The 26,147-nt window shown below is 42.8% G+C and overlaps 2 protein-coding genes across 2 annotated transcripts; one reads left to right on the forward strand and one right to left on the reverse strand.

Annotated features, from left to right (window-relative positions):
* Positions 1-113: 113 nt before the first annotated feature.
* LOC130927791 (E3 ubiquitin-protein ligase TRIM39) lies at positions 114-18,099 on the forward strand. The gene is made up of 14 exons (XM_057853814.1): positions 114-278; positions 3,688-3,829; positions 3,894-4,143; positions 4,219-4,427; positions 4,489-4,593; positions 4,722-4,817; positions 4,917-5,150; positions 7,125-7,272; positions 7,398-7,445; positions 10,475-10,501; positions 10,570-10,634; positions 10,704-10,814; positions 10,877-10,995; positions 11,069-18,099. The coding sequence occupies exons 2-14, from the start codon at positions 3,689-3,691 to the stop codon at positions 11,316-11,318; spliced, it is 1,803 nt and encodes a 600-aa protein (XP_057709797.1). The 5' UTR covers positions 114-278; position 3,688; the 3' UTR covers positions 11,319-18,099.
* On the reverse strand, positions 13,215-23,463 carry cmasa (cytidine monophosphate N-acetylneuraminic acid synthetase a). Its single transcript, XM_057853821.1, has 8 exons — positions 23,017-23,463; positions 19,419-19,561; positions 19,195-19,350; positions 18,995-19,131; positions 18,837-18,931; positions 16,235-16,406; positions 13,785-13,950; positions 13,215-13,725 (listed from the first exon to the last, which is right to left on the reverse strand). The coding sequence occupies exons 1-8, from the start codon at positions 23,223-23,225 to the stop codon at positions 13,523-13,525; spliced, it is 1,281 nt and encodes a 426-aa protein (XP_057709804.1). The 5' UTR covers positions 23,226-23,463; the 3' UTR covers positions 13,215-13,522.
* Positions 23,464-26,147: the final 2,684 nt, after the last annotated feature.

Genomic DNA, 26,147 nt, shown 5'->3' on the forward strand with positions numbered 1-26,147 from the left:
CCAGGGCTCAAAAGGGCCACCTCTCAACATTTTTTGCAAAGGTTCTCCGCAACAGCAAGAGCTGCACTAAGTCTGTTGATCCAAATCAGGTAGAAAGTTCCTGGTTCTCCCAACTCAACCAGTTCGGCCACATTGAGCCGGGAAGACGACACTCAAGTGGGCGTGGTGGCAAAGGCAAATCACCTCCGTCGCCTACCCTGATTCCTCACTTTGTCATCAGGCGTCGAAAAGAACGACTCGGACTCTGTGGACGGAGGAGACGACCCTTTGAAAATAAGGTAAGCGCTCATTAAATGCATCATGGAATTGATGAAAAATGCAAATTCACGATTAAAACTTGGCTTTGCTTGTTGTTAGAGAAGGAGAGCTGAGGGTGAGCCAACAGGAATTTCTCGTTTTGATAGCGAAGCAATGTCTTCTTCCTTGTTTAGCTTCTTTGTAAATACTCCTCAAATCTTTGTTGCATCAACTTCCTTGTAATCTGAAATTTCCCAATGGTGTAAGAAGACATTTTCTCAGCTACATCCATTTGATATTCAACCTTTACTTTGGAATTATTGGCTGACATTGCCAATAATTATGATTTTGAAAGCATTGAGCACCTGCCGTTCCAAAACCGATACTGTTCAGTGTAGTTTATCATATTGAAGCCGAAGTCAAACTGACACCAAATTATTTTGTCATGGAAGTAAACATCATAACAAGCACGTTAAAAACAAGCTTTATACAGATTCTCACGCTTAAGGATGTGATAACATCCTGCCCCACTTCATTCCTAATGTCTTTGCTTCGTCTTAATCAGATCGGAGGATGTGTGTTTTGACAAACTCTTGTCTCAAACTGGGTTTTCAATCGAACTTCTGTTGGGAAATACAGTCATGTCAAAAAATTCGGACACCCCATTAAATATACCGTTTTTTGTAAGAAATGTTCACAAACAGTGGGGCAAATAAGTAAAAAATTGTGCAAGTTCTCCCACTTGAAAATATTAGAGAGGCCTGTAATTGTCAACATGGGTAAACCTCAACCATAAGAGACAGAATGTGGAAGAAAAAAAAAAACAGAAAATCACATTGTTTGATTTTTAAAGAATTTATTTCCAAATTAGAGTGGAAAATAAGTATTTGGTCACCTAGAAACAAGATTTCTGGCTGTCAAAGAGGTCTAACTTCTTCTAACGAGGCTCCACTCGTTACCTGTATTAATGGCACCTGTTTTAACTCATTATCAGTATAGAAGACACCTGTCCACAATCTGTCAGTCACATTCCAAACTCCACTATGGCCAAGACCAAAGAGCTGTCGTAGGGTACAGTGGGGCAAATAAGTAATTAGTCAACCACCAATTGTGCAAGTTCTCCCTCTTGAAAAGATTAGAGAGGCCTGTAATTGTCAACATGAGAGACAGAATTGGGGGGGGACAGAAAATCACATTGTTTGATTTTTAAAGAATTTATTTGCAAATCATGGTGGAAAATAAGTATTTGGTCAATAGCAAAAGTTCATCTCAATTAGGCCTGTCGCAATAACAAATTTTAGTGTGTGATAATTTATCTCATAAATTATTACGATATGCGATATTATTGCACCCCCCCATTTTTTAAAAAAAACAAATTTACAATAACAAAGTGAGAATACAGCATATATTAAGATCAAGTACACCCATTTAAACACGATAAATGTTTACTCTTAAATTCAAAATTACTTTTTAAGAAATCACAACTAAAAACAATCGACCATGCCTCTTTTAAGTAAAAGACAACAATACTAATACCGCACAGAAACACAGAATAAATAAAATGTCTTTTTCAATAAAAATAAAATAAAATTGCACTTGATAAGTAAGCACTTAGGCCACAGGTGTCAAACCGATTCCAGAAAGGGCCAAGTGGGTGCTGGATTTTGTTCCAACCGATACCGTGCAGAGAGTTTACCCAATGAACTTCCTACTGAAACAAGCAGCACCTGAAAGTTTAACTGATTACACATGTAAAAGATCTGATTGGTGAAAAGGTGTCTTCTTCATTGGTTGGAAAGCAAACCTGCACCCACTTGGCCCTTTCTGGAATCGGTTTGACACCTGTGACTTAGGCAAATGAAAACTTTTCCCCTCATAACGTTTGCTATGGCGTTCCATGTGTAATCTTCTGATTTGATGTTTTCCAAGGCACCCTGAAGCGCACGCAACGGTGATGTTGTTTTGTTCATGTGATGCGGGAGTGAGAAAGAGACGGTCTACCGAGAGCCACTGGTTGAGGAAGTGTTGTTAGCGCCGTGTGTTAATAAAAACAAAGTCAGCACGTCGTGTGTTTGATATCGTTGCCAGAAAAACACACTTAATAGGACACCTTGCAGCTTCCTTTTTAATGCTTTCCTTATAATAATGATCTGCTGCATCATAAATCACTTTGTGACTCTCCACCTCCATGATGAAACGTTCTTCGTCCATGTTCGCTGGTCTTTAAACCATGAATAAGCAACTGCTGTTGACTCCAGGCCTGGATCCGCCCATTTTTATGTATGCGTAGCCGGCAAAAATAGAAAATCGCCTCAACCATCTAGTGGGCTCCGGCACGCCGGGGATGGTCTGCAGTCAGTCCGGAGCACTGACGCTGCCATTATACATTGAACAATACGATATAATGGAAACGATGGTCTCCGGCGCTATTTTTTTTTGCCGGACCCGGAACGAAGATGCGTTTTGCGTAGTTGGTAACGAGGAAGCCAAATTTATAACAGCACATCTGCCGCACGAGCACACGCACGTGCACGCGAGGCGATAAATTGCAGTGGAAAAATTACTGCCTTCATTTTTATTTATCGTGCGATAAATGGAATTATTGCATATTGCGACAGGCTTAATCTCAATACTTTGTTATGTAGCCTTTGTTAGCATTCACGGAGCCCAAACGTTTTCTGTAACTCTTCACAAGATTTTCACACACTGTTGCTGGTATTTTGGCCCATTCCTCCATGCAGATCTCCTCTAGAACAGTGATGTTTTGGGGCTGTCATTTGGCAACACGGACTTGCAACTCCATCCACAGATTTTCTATGGGGTTGAGATCTGGAGACTGGCTTGGCCACTCCAGGACCTTGAAATGCTTCTTACGAATCCACTCCTTTGTTGCCCTGGTTGTGTGTTTAGGATCATTGTCATGCTGAAAGACCCAGCCACGTCTCATCTTCAATGCCCTTGCTGATGGAAAGAGATTTTCACTCAAAATCTCTCGATACATGGGCCCGATTATTCTTTCCTTTACACAGATCATTCGTCCTGGTCCCTTTGCAGAAAAACAGCCCCAAAGCATGATGTTCCTACCCCCATGCTTCACAGTGGGTATGGTGTTCTTCGGCTGCAATTCAGTGCAGGTCTACAATTTTGTCTCTGGTGTCCTTCGACAGCTCTTTGGTCTTGGCCATAGTGGAGTTTGGAGTGTGACTGACTGATGTTGTGGACAGGTGTCTTTTATACCGATAATGAGTTAAAACAGGTGCCAATAATACAGGTAATAAGTGGAGTCTCGTTAGAAGAAGTTCTAAACAGTCAGAAATCTTGCTGGTTTGTAGGTAACCAGTCAGGGGCACACAAACTAAATGTGAGGCAAGCCTACTTCAAAACACTGGGTAATGATGTACTAATCGTGTGCACGCAATGTGTTACACCTGTGTGTGAATCTTTGCGCAGGATGTCCTTATACAGTAGTCTCCTGTCCAGCGAGCAGTTCCAGTGTTCCATCTGCTTGGACATCTTCACTAACCCGTCGTCCACACCTTGCGGCCACAGCTTTTGCGTCACGTGCATCAACCAGTACTGGGATGGAGCCAAGGTGGGTCCTTGAAGTGCATCCTCCTTGTCGCTCTGCTATGCCATGACGTGTCGTCTCTTTGCAGGTCTGTCAGTGCCCTCTGTGCAAAAAGACCTTCCAGAAGCGTCCGGATCTCCAGATCAACCGAACCCTGCGCGAGATCACCGAGCAGTTCAGGTCCATGTCTGGGGGCGGGACAGGTGGAGGAACCACGGCCAGGGAGAAAAATCGAGTAAAAGGTCGAGAATGCGCAATGCCCAATGCTTTGTTGGACGAACTGACTAAGAAGCTGCCGCGACCTCACGGCAGCGTGACAGTGGCTACCGAGGAGCAAGGTGAGTTGGATAGGAATTTAGGTTGATGTAATGTGAAGGTCTTTAAGACTTGAACCCTGCTGTGTGACAACGTAGGTGGTAAACCCATCCCCGGAGCCTCCTTGGTCACAGCCTTCGTAGCCTCGTCAGTCCCCGACCAAAGTCCGATCTATGAAGTGATCGACAGCAGTCCTCAAGCTCCCGCCGGCTCGACCGAGCCATTCGGCCGACGAAGGTTCACCGTGAGTGGGGCGGCGAGCAGCCACAACCTTCCTGTCTGCGACATTCACCGCAGAGGGATCATGGTACACTCTTTGGTTGCACACTTTTGGATGGCCACAGCCTTATTTTGGTGTTTGGGATCAGATTTTTTGCCGGACGGACGGGGAATGCATTTGTCCCAACTGTGTGACCGAGACGCATTTCGATCACGACACAGTGACGCTGGAAGCCGCGTGGATAGAAAAGCAGGTGGGCAAGCAAAACGCCACCCATTGACCGTGAAATATCTTAGCCAAGCAGCTACGGTTTGATTTCAAGGTGTTTCATTCGAGTTAAAGTTCCGTTTTTGTAGTCCATAACGTTGTGTCTGTCTACAGGCTCAGCTCAAAGAATCGGAGCAGCAGACCCAGAACTTGATCCAAGAAAGACTCATGAAGATTGAAGAAATCCGAACAGCACGGTCAAACCTGGAGGTCTGTCTAACACGCGTGACTCCCGTTCGACACGTTCCTCTGGAGGCAATTGTCCGTCTATTTTGAGAAGTTTCTGGGCGATATTTTGTGTGGGCCCAGCTGGGGGTGGATCGGGCAACGGCCGACAGCGTGTGCGTGTTTTCGGCGATGACGGCGGCCATCGAGCGAGCTCAGGCTGACCTCATCCAGGCCATGGAGGCCAACCGTCGGGCGGCAGAGAACCAGGCGGATGCCATAATAAAGCAACTGGAGCTGGAGGTACAAGAACTGCGGCAGAGGGAGAGCACTCTCAAACAACTCTACGCCTCGGATGACCACATAGACGGAATCAAGGTGAGTCAAGGACAATTACAAAATGTGATATGATTTGCCCGAAGGAACCTAAGAAGAAGACAAAGGCGGACGGGAAGAAGCATATGCTTATTAGTTTCCCGTCCCCCATACAACTAAAGACGCACATTCAGACATGGTACATACATCAGATGGCCACGAAACTGTACAATAAACAATCTGGGTTTAGTAACTCAGCGTCCAGTCAAGCAGCTCGATTAATTTCAGGGCGTACAAGGTTATGGCTCTGTCATATCCCTGACATTTTTGCATCTGTTTGCTATGGGACCATTTTGTTGTGGCTATGTGTGTGGCAAAAGTGATTATGTGTTATCACAGCTGGTGTGAGTAGCGACTCAAAATGCTTTTCTTAAAAGTCTCTTAAAAGGATACATTGCTAAGGTGTACATGGTGGCAACAATTGGCGCACACAAAGATCACTGTAACAGTTTCATCAGACATGAATGTATGAGGAAAATCAAACAACATTTTGTACATATCTTTCCCAAGATTAATGTCTCCACAACAAAAAACATGCATATTATTCGTTTTATACGGTATTTTTTCCATATTTCTCGTTTTTCAGCGCGAATTAACTGGAGCTCTCTGACGATTTCTTGATTCTGGTTTTGAATCATGCCAGTCAAGGAGACCTCCAATTTCTGTATGGAGGATTTTAATTCATCCAAGTCTCCAGGTTTCAAATTCTTTGGAGCCATACTGGGAGTCGAGCTTGCTGGCCCTGAGCGCTTATCGGTTAAGATAAGAGAGTGCTTCAGGAGCTCAGAGAGTGCGTCTGTACACGGTGAAGGCTGGAGCAACAGTTTTAGTTTTAGTCTAGAACTACCAAAGGTGGATCAGTTGATACAAATCTATCTGTTTGCTGTGGGAACATTTTGTTGTGGCTATGTGTGTGGCAAAAGTGATTATGTGTTATCACAGCAAGTGTGAGTAGCGACTCAAAATGCTTTTCTTATAAGTCTCTTAAAAGGATACATTGCTAAGGTGTACATGGTGGCAACAATTGGCGCACACAAAGATCACTGTAACAATTTCATCAGACATGACGTCTCCACAGTGAAAAACATGCTTATTATTCGTTTTATATCGTATCTTTTCCATATACTCAGTTCAAGTTGTGGTCCAGAAGTGTGGTTTCAGATGTCATCATTAATTTTCGTCAGCTGGTCAAGACTTTGTAATAGCTTTAATCTTCATATCTTGCATCTTGACAAGGATCCTGCAATCCGAGACCCAGGTGTTGGCTATTTTCCCAGCTTTCTTGAGTTGACGTGCTTTTCTTGCGCATTTCGGCGAGTCAAGTTGTCATTCCAAAAAATCATCAACCGTTTCAGGTGGCGGCGCTGGTTAAGAAGGGCAGTCTTGGTCTTGTGGTCTGCCAGCTTCAGAGCACCGTCGCCGGTCTTCTCCCCCCAGATGGGAGCAGAAAGCAGCGACGGATGTCCAGCGGTTCCATGTTTATTCCATACTCTTTCAGCTTAGCAATTGCCAGTTGCGCCACTGTCACATGGGCTAGGCGTCAGTTGTAATCCAGAAATGATGAGCTCATTTGCACGTCGGCACTGGTCGAGATCGTCAGCCAAAATTTCCAGCCTCTTGATGCGAACATCTCTCTCCTCGACCGCCTACTTGAGTTTCTCGTTTTCAGCGCGAATTAACTGGAGATCTCTGACGATTTCTTGATTCTGGTTTTGAATCAAACCAGCCAAGGAAACCTCCAACTTCTGTATGGAGGATTTTATTTCATCCAAGTCTCCAGGTTTCAAATTCTTTGGAGCCATAGTGGGAGTCGAGCTTGCTGGCCCTGAGCGCTTATCGGTTAAGATAAGAGAGTGCTTCAGGAGCTCAGAGAGTGCGTCTGTACACGGTGAAGTTCAGCCACGGAAATTCTTAAGTTAACAAAATACTCCCAAAAAGGAAGTCAAAAATTTGAAAGCTGTTTCTGTCATTCTCTAGAACTTTGCCACCGTCTCTACTCCTCCACCCAGTACTGATTGGTCAGGCGTATCCATCACCTCTGATCTGGGGATCAGCGCCATCTACAGGTCGCTTGCAAGTGAAGTGGAGAAGTTCCAGGAGCAGTTACGGGGCATCGCAGAGACAGGTGAGTCGAACCATATGCTGTGAGATTTTTCTCAAGTAAAACATGCCCTTTTGCTTTATCAGGCTTAGGAAAGAGTGCTCTAGATATGTAGCTATCCAGCTTATTCTTTGATTTGCACTCTTCAGGTTTCACGGCCTCTTCACTGGAAACCAGTCTGGCACGTGCACAGCCTAGTAAGTGTCACACCGTGTTCATTAGAGCGATCCAAACATTTTGTCAGAAAAGCACACGCAGAACAATCACAAAAACAGAGTTAATTTGTTTTCCCCTCAAAATAACTCAAAATATAGCCATTAATTTTTTTTTTTTCTTTTTTTTCTTAAACCTGTCCTGTTCAGCTGTTTGACACAGAGAATGGAAGTCTAAGTGCCCGGATAGTCTGAACAGTTTTAATGTTTCACATTGAGAGTCTGACATACTCCCGTTGTGGTCATTCAAAATACCTTTTTATTATGACAAAGCAGCGAACAGGAAGGGATTATGGGGGGGGGGGGGGGGGGGCAGACGAAAAGAAACACAAGAGAAGAAAGAAAAGAAACACATACACAAACAACAACAAGAAATACATTGAACATCTAAACTAATTACTAATATGCTGGTGCCATCGTCAGCGAGATGTATTTCCGGTGTACACCATGTGGGGGCCTATTGGCCAGTGAAAGAGGGGGACGGGGGTGTCTATAAGCTAAGTGATTGAAAGGGGTAGAGTGTACACTAATCAGTTCTGTGATCTAGAACCCAGTAATCGTGTGAATCTCTTATGAGTGTGAGCCCGTTGGCGACCAACCCTACGCCGCCCCATCACCAATCCCGGCACCAGGACCCCCAACCCAAGAATGCCCTACCACATTCAGCAGCACGCGAGCCCCACCGGGCGCGTGACAGCCACGCAGACGGGCGGAGAACAATATTATAACAATATATTTGAGAGAAAAAGCCTATTGTGATAAAACAACAAAATTGCAATAACTGCATTAACCATCAAAGTGAAGTCTAACTGTAACTGTAGTCTTGAAACAAATCTGAATAAGCAATAAAATAATGCAAACTGGTTAAACTTGAGAGTAGCTGAGATCTGTCATGACATCACTTCATTGAGAACTGGCGCCATCTAGCGTCGTGAATGGGTATAATGTCTAGACCGGGAATATAAGACGACCCCCGCTTTTTCAGTCTTAATGCAAAAAACACCGTCTTATATTCGGGCCAATACGGTACTTGTTGACAGAATGACAGAATGGTCACACCGATAGCATGCTAGCATACTGAAAAAATCTGCCACGGGGCAAATAAAGACTTATTCGGATCTAATTTCATTATCTAGCCTATTCGCCAGAAGATGATTATCTCTAGCTTTCTAGTGCTGAGCTAGCTAATACGTGTTGACAGAATAATAGAACTCTCACATAGCAACAAGAGAATAAAAAGCCAATGGATAGCATATTAGCATCCTGAAAAAATCTGCAACTCGTTCTGGATGTGACATCATCTTCCAAAGACTATTTTGAATCTAATTTCCTTACAGTGCCCTCCATAATTATTGGCAGCCCTGAAAAAGATGTGTTTTTTAGCTTCTAATGATTTTTTTTTATTCAAATAATATGGGACCTTAATGGAAAAAAAGAGAAAAATCCAACCTTCAATACAAGTGCATTCATTCAGTGGGGAAAAAATCCCACGCAAAGAAAAAATGATTTGACATCAAATAATGTGTGTCACAATTATGAGCATCCCTGGTTTTAATACTTTGTACAACCCCCTTTTGCCAACAAAACAAGGTCTGGGGACTGAGATGGCCATGGGAGGAGCTTGATTTTGTGTCTGGTGAACCATTTCTGTGTAGATTTGGCCATATGTTTAGGGTCATTGTCTTGCTGAAAGACCCAGTGACGACCCATCTTCAGCTTTCGGGGAACAGATTTTGATTTAAAATGTCTTGGTATTTCAAAGCATTCATGACGCCATGCACCCTAACAAGGTTCCCAGGGCCTTTGGAAGCGAAACAGCCCCACAGCATCACTGACCCACCCCCATACTTCACAGTGGGTATGAGGTGCTTTTCAGCATGCTGTGTTTGTTGCCAAAAATACACATGATCCCAGGCTTCAACTGGGACCGTGTGCTTTGGTCAGATGAGACCAAGATTGAGCTTTTTGGCAACAAACACACTAAGTGGGTCTGGCGTGCCACGAAAGATGCGCATGCTGAAAAGCACCTCATACCCACGGTGAAGTATGGGGCTGTTTCGCTTCCAAAGGCCCTGGGAACCTTGTTAGGGTGCATGGCATCATGAATGCTTTGAAAGACCAGGATATTTTAAATCAAAATCTGTTGCCCTCTGCCCGAAAGCTGAAGATGGGTCGTCACTGGGTCTTTTAGCAAGACATTGACCCTAAACATATGGCCAAATCGACACAAAAATGGTTCACCAGACACAAAATCAAGCTCCTCCCATGGCCATCTGTGTGTCTCAGTTTGTTGGCAAAAGGGGGTTGTACAAAGTATTAACACCAGGGGTGCTAATGAATGCACTTGAATTGAAGGTTGGATTTTTCTTTTTTTCTTTTTTCCATTAAGGTCCCATATTATTTGAATTAAAAAAAAAATATTAGAAGCTAAAAAAACACATCTTTTTCAGGGGTGCCAATAATTATGGAGGGCACCGTATGTAGCCTATTAGCCAGAATATGATTCTCTTGCTTTCTACCGCTGCGCTAGCTAGTACATGTTGACATGAGACATATAAGCTGCACACAGACTACTTTTCATTGCACAGAGACTACTTTCCATTGTGTCAAAGCTTCATTTTGTCAGTGTTGTCCCATGAGAAGATATACTTAAATATCTGCAGAAATACGAGGAGTGTACTCACTTTTGTGATACACTATAACTCTGATGCAGGCCGGCCTTTTAGTAGCAAAATTAGTGGTGTTTCCCCCACCTCCACAACATTGACGTCTTTTTACATTACTTACAGTTGCATGTTCTGGAGGCGGCATGTTGTATGTTCTGTCTAAATTACCCGTATATCTGAACTCATTATATCATGGAAATAAGGTGGCTTAAAAGTTGGTGGGGACAATTTGAGCATCCTGAAAAGTTGGTAGTGTTGTGTCCCTACTGTCCCTATGCAAACCTACGCCCTTGATGCCAACCCAGATATATATTTAATATTGACATAACGTTGTCCGTTTCTCCACAGGGGTAAAGAAGGTACAAGAGTATGCAGGTACGTTAGCCGAGCAGCACGGTAGACACGCCTGGCCTCGTGCTTAATGTTATTCTCACTGACTGCAGTTGACATCACTCTGGACTGCAACACGGCCCATCCCAGACTTATTCTCTCCGACGACATGAAAAGCGTGAGGCGTCTGAAGCGTCTTCCTGGAACGAGTTTGCAAAGATTCTCACAACCGTGTCTGCTCGTGCAGGTGCGGTGCGGCGACCGACACCAGCTCCTTCCAGATAACGCGGAAAGGTTTGACCGGGTCACGTGCGTTCTGGGAAGGGAGGCCATCTCCTCGGGGCGACACTACTGGGAGGTAATGCCGATCGATAGACGATTGTCGTACAAGCGGCGCAGTTTGAATGTGCCCTGTGTTAGGTCCAAGTGGGCGGGAAGACCGACTGGGATCTGGGCGTGGCCAAACAATCCATCAATAGGAAGGGCAAGATTGAGGTGACGCCAAGTAACGGATACTGGTTTCTCAGTTTGAGAGACAAGTGAGTTGGCTAGAGTGTTTTTAAACGGTAAAATTCAAATTTGTGACGGATTCGTGTCACGTGCCGTCCTCAGGAACAAATACGCCTGTCGGACCGAGCCCTCCACCGACGTCCACCTCAACCTCCAGCCCAACAAAATAGGAATTTTGGTCGATTTTGAAGGGGGACAGGTTTCTTTTTACAACGTAGAAGCCAAACTCCACATCTACACGTTCAACGACACCTTCACCGAGTGCGTCTTGCCGTTCTTCAGCCCGTGCACCAACAGATCCGGAAAGAACGACGGCCCGCTCGTCATCACGCCGGTCGACGCGTCGAAATGAGGCGACCCGGGACGAATTCAGTCGACGTCGCGCTTGATTTGCATTGATTTTTATTCCGCCGTTTTCTTGCTGAATCTCTTAAAATCGATTAAAACTAGGAGTGGGAACCTCTCGTTACCTCACGATGATACAAAAGCTCACGATAATGATGATCTGACGATATGGCGATACAACGATTATCGATACATTGGTCAGGAAATCATTCTAGGATATTCTACAAATAACTAATAAACAGAAAAACAAGCTTCTGCTATGAATTGGAATGAGTTTATCACTAGTAGACGTCCAATCGGTTTGAACTGGGAGGGTGGCAGTGAATTTCATTCATTCGCTGCCACCCTCCCAGTTGAACGCCTATGGCTGTCAGTGGCAGTCAATGCCAGGCAATTAGGTAATTTTGGGCCATTCAAAGTCTCACTGGAACAGCACCAAACTAAAGTTCCAGCATCATCACCTTATTTGATGCAGATTCTTGACTCTTGACAAGGTGTTGCCACATGGCAAAAATTGTTTGCCACATGGCAAAAAAAATTTTGTCACATGGCACCCTCCCACTTCAAACGAATTGAACGTCTATGGCCGTCAGTGACAGCCAATGCCAGGCAATGAGGTAAATTTGGGCCATTAAAAGTCTCACTGGAACAACTCCAAACAAAAGTTCCAGCATCATCACCTTGTTTAATGCAGATTCTTGACTCTTGACAAGGTGATGCCACATGGCAAAAATTGTTTGCCACATGGTTAAAAAAAAAAATGCCACATGGCAAAAAATTTTTGCCACATGGCGAAAAAATTTTGCCACATGGTGAGAAAATTTTGCCACATGGCACCCTCCCACTTCAAACGAATTGAACGTCTATGGCCGTCAGTGGCAGCCAATGCCAGGCAATGAGGTAAATTTGGGCCATTTAAAGTCTCACTGGAACAACACCAAACAAAAGTTCCAGCATCATCACCTTGTTTAATGCAGATTCTTGACAAGGTGATGCCACATGGCAAAAAAAAAAAAAAAAAATGCCACATGGCAAAAAAAAATTGCCACATGGCGAAAAAATTTTGCCACATGGCACCCTCCCACTTCAAACGAATTGAACGTCTATGGCCGTCAGTGGCAGCCAATGCCAGGCAATGAGGTAAATTTGGGCCGTTTAAAGTCTCACTGGAACAACACCAAACAAAAGTTCCAGCATCATCACCTTGTTTAATGCAGATTCTTGACTCTTGACAAGGTGATGCCACATGGTAGAAATTGTTTGCCACATGGCAAAAAAAATTTGCCACATGGCGAAAAATTTTTGCCACATGGCACCCTCCCACTTCAAACGAATTGAACGTCTATGGCCGTCAGTGGCAGCCAATGCCAGGCAATGAGGTAAATTTGGGCCATTTGAGGTCATTTACCTGTTGATTTTTTGTTACTTCCTGTTAATTTTGGGGTATTTTATGGGTCACTTTGTTTATTTTGAGTTATAGAACAAGAAGTGACCTGGGAATCACCCTAATGAATAGGCAGTGACTAAAATTCAACAGGAAATGACCTGTAAATTAAAAGCAAGTGACCTATAAATGCCCCGAAAATCGGACAGAATGACTGCGAATGCTCTGGTGTCGAATGAACGAACGTTCCTAGTCGAAATGGATTGGAGACGAGCACCGTCAATGGCAGTTTTAGAGTTAACTGAAACACTATTATGGTGGAAGATTTTGATAGCAACTTGTTGGTTCCTTCTTTTTTTTAAACGATATCTCGATTCTTGGCAGGAGCATATCGATAACCTTTTGGGATACAATGTATCACGATATATCACCATTTCGATATTTTGTCCCACCCCTAATTAAAACGGTATCATATTTCAGTTGTTCATGCTAGCTTTCAAATGAAAGTACAACTTGTATTTAAAAAATTACTTTATTGGATTTTTCTTTTTTGATTGATACCTCTTAATCAAGGGTTTTTGTTGAATCAAGTGACTTCAAACAGTTCGCTAACTAGCATTAGCGTACAACAAGTGGCGAGCCACCTCAATCCTTCTGTGTGATGACTCACTTGAACTGGACACGCCCGGCAGCAGTTGCTTTAAAATTTGAATACCTCAATTAGCAGTAAATGAAGTAAACATGATTACAAAGCAGCCAAAAAAAGTGCAAATAGGAAAGCTTTGATTCGATTCCCGATTACAATCCGTATGGTCCTCTTTCCGCTCTCAATTGATGCGGTCCTGTCTCATTTGAGACTTGGCCTTCGCCTTCTGCAACAGAATGTGCTCGGCGAACTCGCGGACGACGTTGTTTCCGCCCGCGCGGTGGCAGGTGTACTTGCACGCGTTGACGGCCACCACCGGCGCGTCGGCGGGTACGGCGCTCAAGCCGGCTAGGTTTAGGCAGTCCACATCGGGCACGTCGTTTCCTGAGACACAGACACGGGTCTCAAATGGCGGCTCATCAGATGTTTCCAAAATGGCTTACCCAAATATGCCACGTCCTTCCAAACCAACTTCCTGGTTCTCAACACAGACTCCAATTCGTCAGCCGGCTTAGCTCCCACCCGCATAACCTGGCAGCCCGTCCGCTTGGCCAGTCTGTCGGCCAACGTGTCTCCTACTGGGTCCTCGGCAGTGGTCAACAGCATCACCTGCGGACCGGCATGTACATCCAGAGGCATAGAAAGAGTTCCCGGGCCCCATGTTGCCTGGGGCCCGTCTGAGTCACGTGACACACATACTCGCGCAGTATAATGAACACAAAGGTGGGGGGGCGCGAGTGCACGTGCGGTCATCTTGGCCATAAAAGTGGCGAAAACTAAGCACTTTACACTGACTCATATGGATGCAGAATACGCAGCACAATAACAGGACTGGTTGCTATGGGAACGTACGCATACCCAAGGAACCGTGCTAAAGGGAGTATTAAAATTGCTACTAAAATCGTTTAGGATTATTTTTAGATGCATGAAAACACTCAGGTGACTTGAAGTTCCGCTCTGAGACCCCCAATTTAGGCAACCTTCAAAATTGTTCGATATGCACGTGTGATATATCATTGGAAAGCTTAAAATCTCAATTTTCTAGGGGAAGAAAATTTTTGAACTGGAGGGAATTTTTTTTTTAAACGGCAAAACCCTATCTGGAGGTGAGAGCACGCGTGAACAGAATTACAGACGCCATGGCTTTTACGAGATATTATCGCGTACTTACCATGTTTCGATCCAAAAACTCCATGTAGCATGTATCACTGAGTGTCAAGACATAGCTGTGAATGGCCACAGCTGGATTTTATGGGTGAAACACGGTAATATAACAAGGGTCACAATGCAGAAATCGCAGACATCAACAAGTGGTCGAGATGTTCATTTTCATCTGTTTACCCTTTTAAACGTTTTTTGTTTGTTTGGATCGATTATCATCTAATATATCGGAGAAAATGCGACAGTAACAAAAAACAAAACAAAAAAAATACAATTAAGCGATAGTTATGAGGTAGATATCCGTGACTTTTTTACAGACGCCATTTTTTTCATTGTGACACAATTTGTTTAAAAGTCTAAAATATGTGAGTGAATCATTTTCTAAAGTCGCTTTTTCAAAAAACAAGATATTAGACATCAATTAATGATTCTAAGCTAAAAACGACATTTTGAATAATAAATATAATTAATTAGCTTTGTTTTATGGCTGGGTTGAAACAAAAGCGGTTGCGCGACATCTGTAAACGGGGGTTTTCAGAGTAAAACGGACAAATTGAAAACAGTTTGGGGGCTTAATGCGCCATGAATCTGCTATGGCAGCATATAGACATATTGTTCTATCAAACAACAGTTGTTTTGGCTTTGGCTGCAGCTTCTTTTAAAGAGGAGTGCAAGAGCAGAAACTGCTTTTTCAGTCTTGTCTGTGTTTTCCGCCATATATGTTATATTTTTCCTTATAGCGTATTCGACGAGGAATACGATCGACCCATCAATAGCCTTTTTTGGAAAAAATCACCATTTCTTTATGTAGTCACATGAATAATGAGGTAGCCTGTGAAAATCGACGTAAAACAACTCGCCAAGGACTTTCCAGAGAGTAGTTGGTGAGTCACTCTTTAAATAATCATGTGGTATTAATAGCTGACTGGACTTTCTTAAACATGTATAATAGGGCTGCAGCTATCGATTATTTTAGTAGTCGATTAATCGATGAACTAGTTTGTCGAATAATCGAGTAATCGGATAAGGAACATGAAAAATTAAAATACCTGAGCTGAGCCTCAAATGGTATTTGAAAAAAAAATAAGGATCTATGTTCAACAAAAGAACAATTGGCTAACTTACATAGCAAAAGTCAGTGAGCTTAAATGCTGTAATTATTTTTTTAAGGCACATATTCCCACAAAAAACGGCTAAATATACTCATAAACTAAATTATATATGCATTAAAAAAACATTAGCTCAAACAAAAATTTAGCTTATGTTGGTCTTAACATGGAGCAGCTGGATTCCCCCATGTGAAATGAGGCAGACTACAGGGCAGTGTATCCACTTAAATCAACGAAACTGAATGCAAATACTTTCAAAATAAACCATTACAATGCCAAATTAATCAAACGAATACTCGAATCAGCAAAATTTAATTCGAATCTTTTTTTCTAATCGAATACTCGAGTTAATCGATTAATCGTTGCAGCACTAATGTATAATCTACGTGACATGGTTAGTGCTGATTGGGATTGATAACGGAATCGTTAGATAATCTGCCAAATGATTCCATTATATTTTAAACACTCCCTATAAAGCTGCGTGTGCTAAATCTGTTGGCCCTCTGGGGGCCCCTGCTGGCTGGGGGCCATAGGCAATTGCCTGGTTTGCCTAATGGGACGCAACGCTTCTGTGTACATCCATCGAAAATATTCAGGCGGCGACTTGGCAAGGGTCCACGAACCTCTACGTCATCTTTCTGCAGCATGCGAATGGCGCCGATGTCTTGGATGCTGATGGACATCATTTCCTCTCCGGCCGCAGACAGGTAGATCTTTCCATCCGTTAAACATCCCAACACCTTGCAGAACATCAAGCGGACCACCTCCGGGGTCACCCGACCAAAGTAGCCGTACCTGCGAGAAGGCGCGCGTATAGCATGAGACGGTCACTCTGGATGATAGCAATGTACAGTGGGGCAAATAAGTATTTAGTCAACCACTAATTGTGCAAGTTCTCCCATTTGAAAATATTAGAGAGGCCTGTAATTGTCAACATGGGTAAACCTCAACCATGAGAGACAGAATGTGGGGGAAAAAAAACAGAAAATCACATTGTTTGATTTTTAAAGAATTTATTTGCAAATCATGGTGGAAAACAAGTATTTGGTCAATACCAAAAGTTCATCTCAATACTTTGTTATGTACCCTTTGTTGGCAATAACAGAGGTCAAACGTTTCCTGTAACTCTTCACAAGCTTTTCACACACTGTTGCTGGTATTTTGGCCCATTCCTTCATGCAGATCTCCTCTAGAGCAGTGATGTTTTGGGGCTGTCGTTGGGCAACACAGACTTTCAACTCCATCCACAGATTTTCTATGGGGTTGAGATCTGGAGACTGGCTAGGCTACTCCAAGACCTTGAAATGCTTCTTACGAAGCCACTCGTTTGTGGCCCTCGCTGTGTGTTTGGGATCATTGTCATGCTGAAAGACCCAGCCATGTCTCATCTTCAATGCCCCTGCTGATGGAAGGAGATTTTCACTCAAAATCTCTCGATACAAAGGCCCATTCATTCTTTCCTTTACACAGATCAGTCGTCCTGGTCCCTTTGCAGAAAAACGGCCCCAAAGCATGATGTTTTCACCCCCATGCTTCACAGTGGGTATGTTGTTCTTCAGATGCAATTCAGTATTCTTTCTCCACCAAAAAGTTCTATTTTGGTTTCATCTGACCATAACGCGTTCTCCAAATGCTCTCTAGCGAACTGCAGACGGGCCTGGACGTGTACTTTCTTCAGCAGGGGGAAACGTCTGGCAGTGCAGGATTTGAGTCCCTGGCGGCGCATTGTGTTACTGATAGTAGCCTTTGTTACTGTGGTCCCAGCTCTCTGTAGGGCATTCACTAGGTCCCCCCCGTGTGGGTCTGGGATTTTTGCTCACCGTTCTTATCATTTTGACGCCACGGGGTGAGATCTTGCATGGAGCCCCAGATCGAGGGAGATTATCAGTGGCCTTTTATGTCTTCCATTTCCTAATAATTGCTCCCATAGTTGATTTCTTTAGACCAAGCGTTTTACCTAGGGTTGTTCCGATCATGTTTTTTTTGCTCCCGATCCGATCCCGATCGTTTTAGTTTGAGTATCTGCCGATCCCGATATTTCCCGATCCAATTGCTTTTTTTTGCTCCCGATAATTGTTCCCGATCATATACATTAAGAAAAAAACTCGGACAAATATATACATTCAACATACAGTACATAAGTACTGTATTTGTTTATTATGACAATAAATCCTTAAGATGGCATTTACATTATTAACATTCTTTCTGTGAGAGGGATCCACGGATAGAAAGACTTGTAATTCTTAAAGGATAAATGTGACTTTGTATATTGTGACTAAATATTGCCATCTAGTGTATTTGTTGAGCTTTCAGTAAATGATACTGTAGCCATGCCCAAATGCATGATGGGTGGATGTAACACGCCTTTAGCAACCATGACTGTGCGTAGTGCTACCAATTGATATATCTTCTCTGGGAGGGAGAGGGATTGCAAGGCTTTAGCCAATTAAAAAAAGGCTCCCAAAATTCACTCTACTCATTTTACGCTGCTTTTTATTTCTCTATATAGGTAAAACGGCGCCATTACAGATTGAGCGCGACAATGCGTGAGTGGGTCATGCAATGCATGCATTAATTGCGTTAAAAATTTAACGTGATACATTTTTTTTTAAATTACCGCCATGATGAGTGTAACATATTATGTCTGTAACATTAAATACAATTAGAAAACGATTTAATTAAAAATATATATATACAAAACAAGGCATGGCCGATATTTTTTTGCCGATTCCAATACTTTGAAAATGACGTAATCGGACCCAATTGATCGGCATCTCTAGTTTAACCTATTGCAGATTCAGTCTTCCCGGCCTGGTGCAGGTCTACAATTTTGTCTCTGGTGTCCTTCAACAGCTCTTTGGTCTTGGCCATAGTGGAGTTTGGAATGTGACTGACTGAGGTTGTGGACAGGTGTCTTTTATACCGATAATGAGTTAAAACAGGTGCCATTAATACAAGTAACAAGTGGAGCCTTGTTAGAAGAAGTGAGACCTCTTTGACAGCCAGAAATCTTGCGTGTTTGTAGGTGACCAAATACTTATTTTTCACTCTAATTTGTAAATAAATTCTTTAAAAAAAAATCAAACAAGGCGATTTTTTCCCCCACATTCTGTCTCTCATGGTTGAGGTTTACCCATGTTGACAATTACAGGCCTTTCGAATCTTTCCAAGTAGGAGAACTTGCACAATTGGTGGTTGACTAAATACTTATTTGCCCCACTGTACCTGAGGATTCTCTGCTCTGCGACAGGCCAGTCAATGTCCACGTCAATGTCCACGCTGTACTCGGGAAGCATCTCGTAGTAGGACACCTTCCCACCCTGGACGGACACGGCATCTAATTAGTTGAGAATAGCGATGCAAAAAGCGGCGGAGTCATTCACCTGCATAAGTCCTTGCTTGCTGATGAGCTCCTTAGTGCTGAAATAGAAGGATCCATTCTCACACAGCTCGCCGTCCCAGTCCTGACGCCGAGGGCGGTTGGCCGTGTCCAAATTCAGAGCTTTGGTCAATTCGCCGGCTGTAAGGAGGAAAAGCAGTGAGAGTGGCAGTACAAAAAGAGCAACAGGCGCTTTTCACCTACATCCTTTCTTAACCTCCTGCCAGCGAAAGTGGTGACGCCGGACCACGGAGAAAACCGAGTCGAAACCGTGCAAGGTGATCAACTCCAAGGCCTCCTTGATGTGGAACGGGTGGAGACAGGGTGACGTGGCCTGGATGTGGCACAGGATGTCCACCTCTTTGCAAACAAAGGCGTCTGTTTGTATAGCAACGAAATGTAAATAATCTCAAAGCGCCATTTCATACCCGGATTGAGTCGCAGGAACTCCTGGATGGTCTCCAGCGATGACGAAGCGTCTCGGGAGACTTGGGGACTCCGGCGGTGTACCTGGGCGCCCCAGGCCAGGGCCACACGCTCGATTTCGTCGTGATCGGTTGACACCCACACACTGTAAAGATGCATGCAAACTGTCTCCAAAAACGAATTGCACTTACAGTGCTGGCACCCCTGCAATTCTGTCAGATAATTCGCAATTTCTCCCAGAAAATGATTGCAATACAAATGCGTTGGTTGTATTATCTTCATTTATTTTGCTTGCAATGAAAAAACACAAAAGTTTCTGAGATTTTGAGATTTTTGAGATTTGAGACCATTCTTCTTTGGTCAACTGCTCCAGGTCTCTGAGATTTTAAGGGTGCCTTCTCCAAACTCCAAACATTTTCAGATCTCTCCACAGGTGTTCTATGGGATTCAGGTCTGGACTCATTTGTGGCGACTTTAGAAGTCTCCAGTGCTTTTTGAAGTATGTTTTGGGTCATTGTCCTGCTTGAAGACCCATGACTTCTGAGGGAGACCCAGCTTTCCCACACTACGCCCGACATTAAAGATGCCGATCGATCGGGTCCGATCACGTCATTTTCAAAGTATCGGAATCGGCAAAAAATACCGGACATGCCTTTTTTTTAATTGAATCGTTTTCTAATTGTATTTAACGTTACAGACAAAATGTCTTACACTCAGAGTCTTTAGTTTTGGCTTAAAATAGGGCTATCAAATTTATCGCGTTAACGGTGGTAATTAATTTTTTTTAAATTATTCACGTTAAAGTATTTAACGCAATCACCTCATGCGCCGCACAACCCACTCACGCATTGTCACGTTCAATCTATTATGGCGCCGTTTTATCTATGTACAGAGGTAAAAGGCAGCGTAAAATGAGTAGAGTGAATTTTGGCAGTCTTTGGAGCCTTTTTTTAATTGGCTAAAGCCTTAAAATCCCTCTCTCAACAATTAGAAATATCGTGAGAAGCAATGTGGGAAAGAAAGGTAGTGGTTGGTCTTTTCTTAACACCCTATGTTATTTCCCAACGCAGAGAGGATATATCAATTGGTGCCACTATGCACAGTCATGGTTGCACTTCCCATCATGCATTTGGGCAGAACAGTTAAATGGTTACAGTATCATTTACTGAAAACTCAACAAATACACTAGATGGCAATATTTAGTCACAATATACAAAGTCACATTCATCCTTTAAGAAGTTTTTCTATCCGTGGATCCCTCTCACAGAAAGAATGTTAATAATGTAAATGCCATCTTGAGGATTTTATTGTCATAATAAACAAATACAGTACTTATGTACTGTATGTTGAATGTATATATTCGTCCGAGTTTTATTCATTTTTTTCTTAATGCATTGCCAAAATGTATATGATCGGGAAAAATTATCGGGAATGATTGGAATTGAATCGGGAGCACAAAAAAAATCAATCGGATCGGGAAATATCGGGATCGGCTCGGGAGCAAAAAAACATGATCGGAACAACCCTACCCTACATTATGCTGCAAAGTTTGTTGGTAGTCTTCAGACGTCATAATGCTATGCACGCTGTCAAGCAGTCCAGTGCCAGAGGTAGCAAAGCAACCCCAAGACATCAGGGAACCTCCGCCATGTTTGACTGTGGGGACAGTGTTCTTTTCTTTGAAGGCCTCGTTTTTTCCCCCCAAAAAAGCTCTACTTTTGTCTCATCTGACCAGAGAACATTCTACCAAAATGCATTTGGCTTTCTCAGGTAAATTATGGAAAACTCTAGCCTGGTTTTTTTATGTCTCTGGATCAGAAGTTAGGTCTTCCTGGGTATCCTACTAGAGAGTCCCTTTACATTCAGACGCTGACGGATAGTACAGGTTGACACTGTTGTACCCTCGGACTGCAGGACGGCTTGAATTTGTTTGGATGTTCGTCAAGGTTCTTTATCCACCATCCGCAAAATTTTTCCGTCCACATCTGGAGAGGTTTGCCACAGTGCCATGGGCTTTACACTTATGGATAACACTGCGCACGGTAGACGCAGGAACATTCAGGTCTTTGGAGATGGACTTGTAGCCTTTAGATTGCCCATGCTTCATCACAATTTTGCTTCTCAAGTCCTAAGGCAGCTCTTTGGACTTTTCTCCATGCGCAGTGTCGTAAATACAAGGACAGAGCTTGAGTCAACTTTAATCCATTTTAACTGGCTGCTAGTGTTATTGCCACCACCTGTTATGTGCCACAGGTAAGTAACAAGGACTGTTAATTACTGAAATTAGAGAAGCATCACATAATTTTTCAAAGGGTGCCAATACTTTTGTCCGGCCTATTTTTGGAGTTTTGTGTAAAATGATAATGATTTAATTTTTTTCATTCTCTTTTGTGTTTTTTCATTGCAAGCAAAATAAACGAAGACATTACTACCAAAGTAGTGCTGCAACGATTACTCAACTCGAGTATTCGATTAGAAAAAAAAAAATCGAATTTTGTTGCTTCGAGTATTCGTTGAATTAAAGTGGCGTTGTATTGGTTTATTTTGAAAGTGTTTGCATTTCGTTTTATTGATTAGGGTGGATATACCACACTCTGGTCTGCCTCATTTCACATGGCTGAATCCAACTGCTCCCTGTTCAGACCAACGTAAGCTAAGTTTTTGTTTGAGCTCATGTTTTTAAATGCATTCGTAATTTAGTTTATGGGTATATTTAGCCGTTTTTTGTGGGAAAATATGTCTGAACCATTTGTTAGGAGCACTGTAAAAAAAAGTTAGCATTTTATAGCATTTAAGCTAGCAGACTTTTGCTATGCATGTTAGCCAATTGTTCTTTTGTTGTACATAGATCCTTATTTATTTTTTATACCGTTTGTGGCTCAGCTATTTTAATTTTTCATGTTCCTTATCCAATTACTCGATTATTCGACTACTAAAATAATCGATACCTGTCGCCCTATACCAAAGTATTTGTAATTGCAATCATTTTCTGACAGAATTTCAGGGGTGCCAATACTTTTGGCCAGCACTGTATGAATAGGGATTCTGCATGTTCCATGATTTTATGTTGCACTAGACTACAATGTGTTTGACTTCAGGGCTAGGTTTTTGTTTAAAAAAAAAAAAAAGGGGGCGGGACTAAATAATCTGATTTATAGTCACCCTATCGGAAAATCACATGATCGGACAGATTTCTGCAGGATAATCTGATTGTCGTATTTCACTGACAATTAAATAAGTTCTAGACAAGGCAGTTTTAAGTGTCTACTAATAAAAAGCATGGAAATTGACTGCATTGCTAACAAGATCTCAAATTGAATGGCGCTAAATGCTACAAATGAGTCTACAGTCAAGGTGACTTTTATCGTGCAACTTTGTGGGCGTGTCTGCAACGGCTGTCCGGATTTTGTGCGGAAAATGAATTCGAAACCACAAAAAAAATGAGGGTGTCTCTCATCCCAGAATCTTGGTGTAATGTGGTTTCGAATACTTGACGTTGAAATATTGGAAATATTTCACTCTGCGTAGCAAAACCATACAAAATAACGTTGCGCTTACTGAAAAAGCTTTTCTTGTAGAGTGTCTTCAGGTTAATTTTACCTGTCGAACATGTCGGAGTCCACCGCGGCTCTGATGACCCATCCGATCAGCGGTACCCCGGCCAACATCTTGATGTTTTTCAGGGGGATGCCTTTGCTCCCGCCCCTTGCCAGGACGAGTGCGGCTATATGTTTCTTTTCGCCTCCCGTTTTGCTCAACTTGAGGTCAGTCGGTCCGTCGCCTTCAATTAGTCTTTTGCGGGACGACATAGTAGCGTCTCGAGGAAGTGGAGTCGCTTTGCAGTTGTAGTTTTGACAGAAGCGCCTGAGATCCGGGTTGCGCTCTTCTTCGTGGCTCTGATAGCACAATAGTTCGCTACTGCTCCCTGGTGGTTAGTTGGATAGAAGCGTGTTTTGGCTATCGAGAAATATTTTTGCTTAAAAAAAAATGCTTCTGATTATTTGTTTCGTTGTCCAAAATGTCCACAACAGTTGCATGTCAACGTTAGATAAAAGGTTGACGTTCTCTCGCCTCAAACCCGTCAGACCAGTCACGGCAACGTCACACACCCAAATAGACTCTTCAATGTAGCTAATGTTAGCATTAGCCCAACACGAGAAGCTAGCGTGCAAATATTTTATGTACTTTTCATAAAAAAAAAAAAAAAAAAAAAACGTTAATTGATGTCATGGCTCTAGGACAATCTTTAAATTTTTAAAAATTGTATAAAAGTGCGTGATTATTTTTTTTAGCTAGTAAACTAATTTTAATTTTCACTTTTTATTTTTCAAGCTATCAGCTAAACGTCTACATTTTAGCTTGTTATTGTTGGATATTTTTTTTTCAACTAATGCTTTAAATGTCTTTGATGCTTTGTCGTATGTATGGTGTTTATTTTGACATTTGTTTTATCTTGAGCTAAAAAAATATTTTAGTTTTTTTTAGCTTTAATTTTTTTTAAGCTAGTTAGCTAGCTATAGCCGTCTACCAATAATTAGATGGGGCTTTGCAAGGCAAAACGCCCATATGTAAAAATAAATTTCGTACAAACCGTTTGACCGACCGGCATAGTTCTAATATCGAAATGACCGGAATTTTCGCGCAACGCATGGAATTTTTTTAATGACCCCCAAAATTTTCCATTCACCCGTAAACAGGGGTTTTTTGGAAAAACTTTCTTTTTCCAAAACGTTAGCTGTCCTACCATTTTTGACCAAGTCACATCATTTTAAGAGTCACTAAAGTGCATACGACAGATTAAAAAAAAACTTAAACAGCATTATTATGTGAGTTAGAATCATATTTTGAGACAATTCGACTATATACAACAATTTGGCAAAGCGCAGATGACGGGAAATGAGTCTTTTAATCTGTCGTTTAGCCACACCTACCTTTATAGGGCTCTAGCATCCCCAACAGGGGGATGACGTCGCCAGGGTCATGGTTTCATGGTATTCAGATCGAGGAAAATGCGACACAGAGAGCCAGCCAAAATGTCATTGTTTCAATCTCTCTACGCCAATATTTTTTCAGGATATTCTTTTTATCAAAGTATTTTTCCTCAATTGCTAAGTAAACGGTATGGTCATGACAAATAACAGTCTTGTGCTAAATTTTATTCAGTACGACATGGCAAAATTACTCCATAATGGTCAAAACTGTCCACTTCTTCCACCTCCCAAACTGTATTTTATGCCACCGTAGTTTGTCCGGCTTTTGTCATTACCCTGCCCTGGCTTCGAAGAGCATAAACAAACCAGGAGGCGTGACGGCTAGCCAACATGCTAACCCGAACCGAGGGATGTTTCAAAGTCTTATTCTCGGCTTTCGAAGTGAAAAATCACACAGAACTATCCAGGAGCATGTCACACGGTGGCTGGGTTGTCGATTTTCTTCGCCTATCAGCAACCTGCCCGGCAGCAAGCAAGTTACAACTCGTCGGATTCGTTCCTCTGCTGCGGGCAGGAGAGCTCGTTTGCCGGGAAAGCAGTTGAAGAATGACAGCCGGACAAACCGGCCGACGTCGGAGGAGCGCGTAGCTGCCACATGGTCAAAACAAATATGACAAAATAATGATTTACTACACGGCGAACACGCAAACAGAGAGCGGTCTGCAGTTGTTGTGCAGCTAACATGGTAGGATGTGTCCGAGGAGAACTCTTCTCCATGTGGGTCCATGATCAAACGTAAGTAAATAGTCCTTTATTGAAAGAAACTTTGTGGTGTTGACTTTGTAATCACTGTATTTGTGGACATTTTTAACGTTGCAATTTCTGATGGGGTTGAAAATTTGATAGAATCCGGTGACTAAATGCATACAGAGCATAAAGAGCTGTCAAAGGACACCAGAGACAAAATTGTAGACCTGCACCAGGCTGGGAAGACTGAATCTGCAATAGGTAAAACGCTTGGTGTAAAGAAATCAACTTTGGGAGCAATTATTAGAAAATTGAAGACATACAAGACCACTGATAATCTCCCTCGATCTGGGGCTCCATGCAAGATCTCACCCCGTGTCGTCAAAATGATAACAAGAATGGTGAGCAAAAATCCCAGAACCACACGGGGGGACCTAGTGAATGATTTACAGAGAGCTGGGACCACAGTAACAAAGGCTACTATCAGTAACACAATGTGCTGCCAGGGACTCAAATCCTGCACTGCCAGACGTGTCCCCCTGCTGAAGAAAGTACACGTCCAGGCCAGTCTGTGGTTCGCTAGAGAGCATTTGGATGATCCAGAAGAGGACTGGGAGAATGTGGTATGGTCAGATGAAACCAAAATAGAACTTTTTGGTAGAAACACAGGTTCTCGAGTTTGGAGGAGAAAGAATACTGAATTGCATCCGAAGAACACCATACCCACTGTGAAGCATGGGGGTGGAAACATCATGCTTTGGGGCTGTTTTTCTGCAAAGGTACCAGGACGACTGATCTGTGTAAAGGAAAGAATGAATGGGGCCATGAAGCGGGAGATTTTGAGTGAAAATCTCCTTTCATCAGCAAGGGCTATGAAAATGAGACGTGACTGGGTCTTTCAGCACGACAATGATCCCAAACACACAGCCAGGGCAACAAACGAGTGGCTTCGTAAGAAGCATTTCAAAGTCCTGGAGTGGCCTAGACAATCTCCAGATCTCAACCCCATAGAAAATCTGTGGAGGGAGTTGAAAGTCCGTGTTGCCCAACGAC

Source organism: Corythoichthys intestinalis, chromosome 13 (genome assembly GCF_030265065.1).
Source record: "Corythoichthys intestinalis isolate RoL2023-P3 chromosome 13, ASM3026506v1, whole genome shotgun sequence".
NCBI lineage: Eukaryota > Metazoa > Chordata > Actinopteri > Syngnathiformes > Syngnathidae > Corythoichthys > Corythoichthys intestinalis.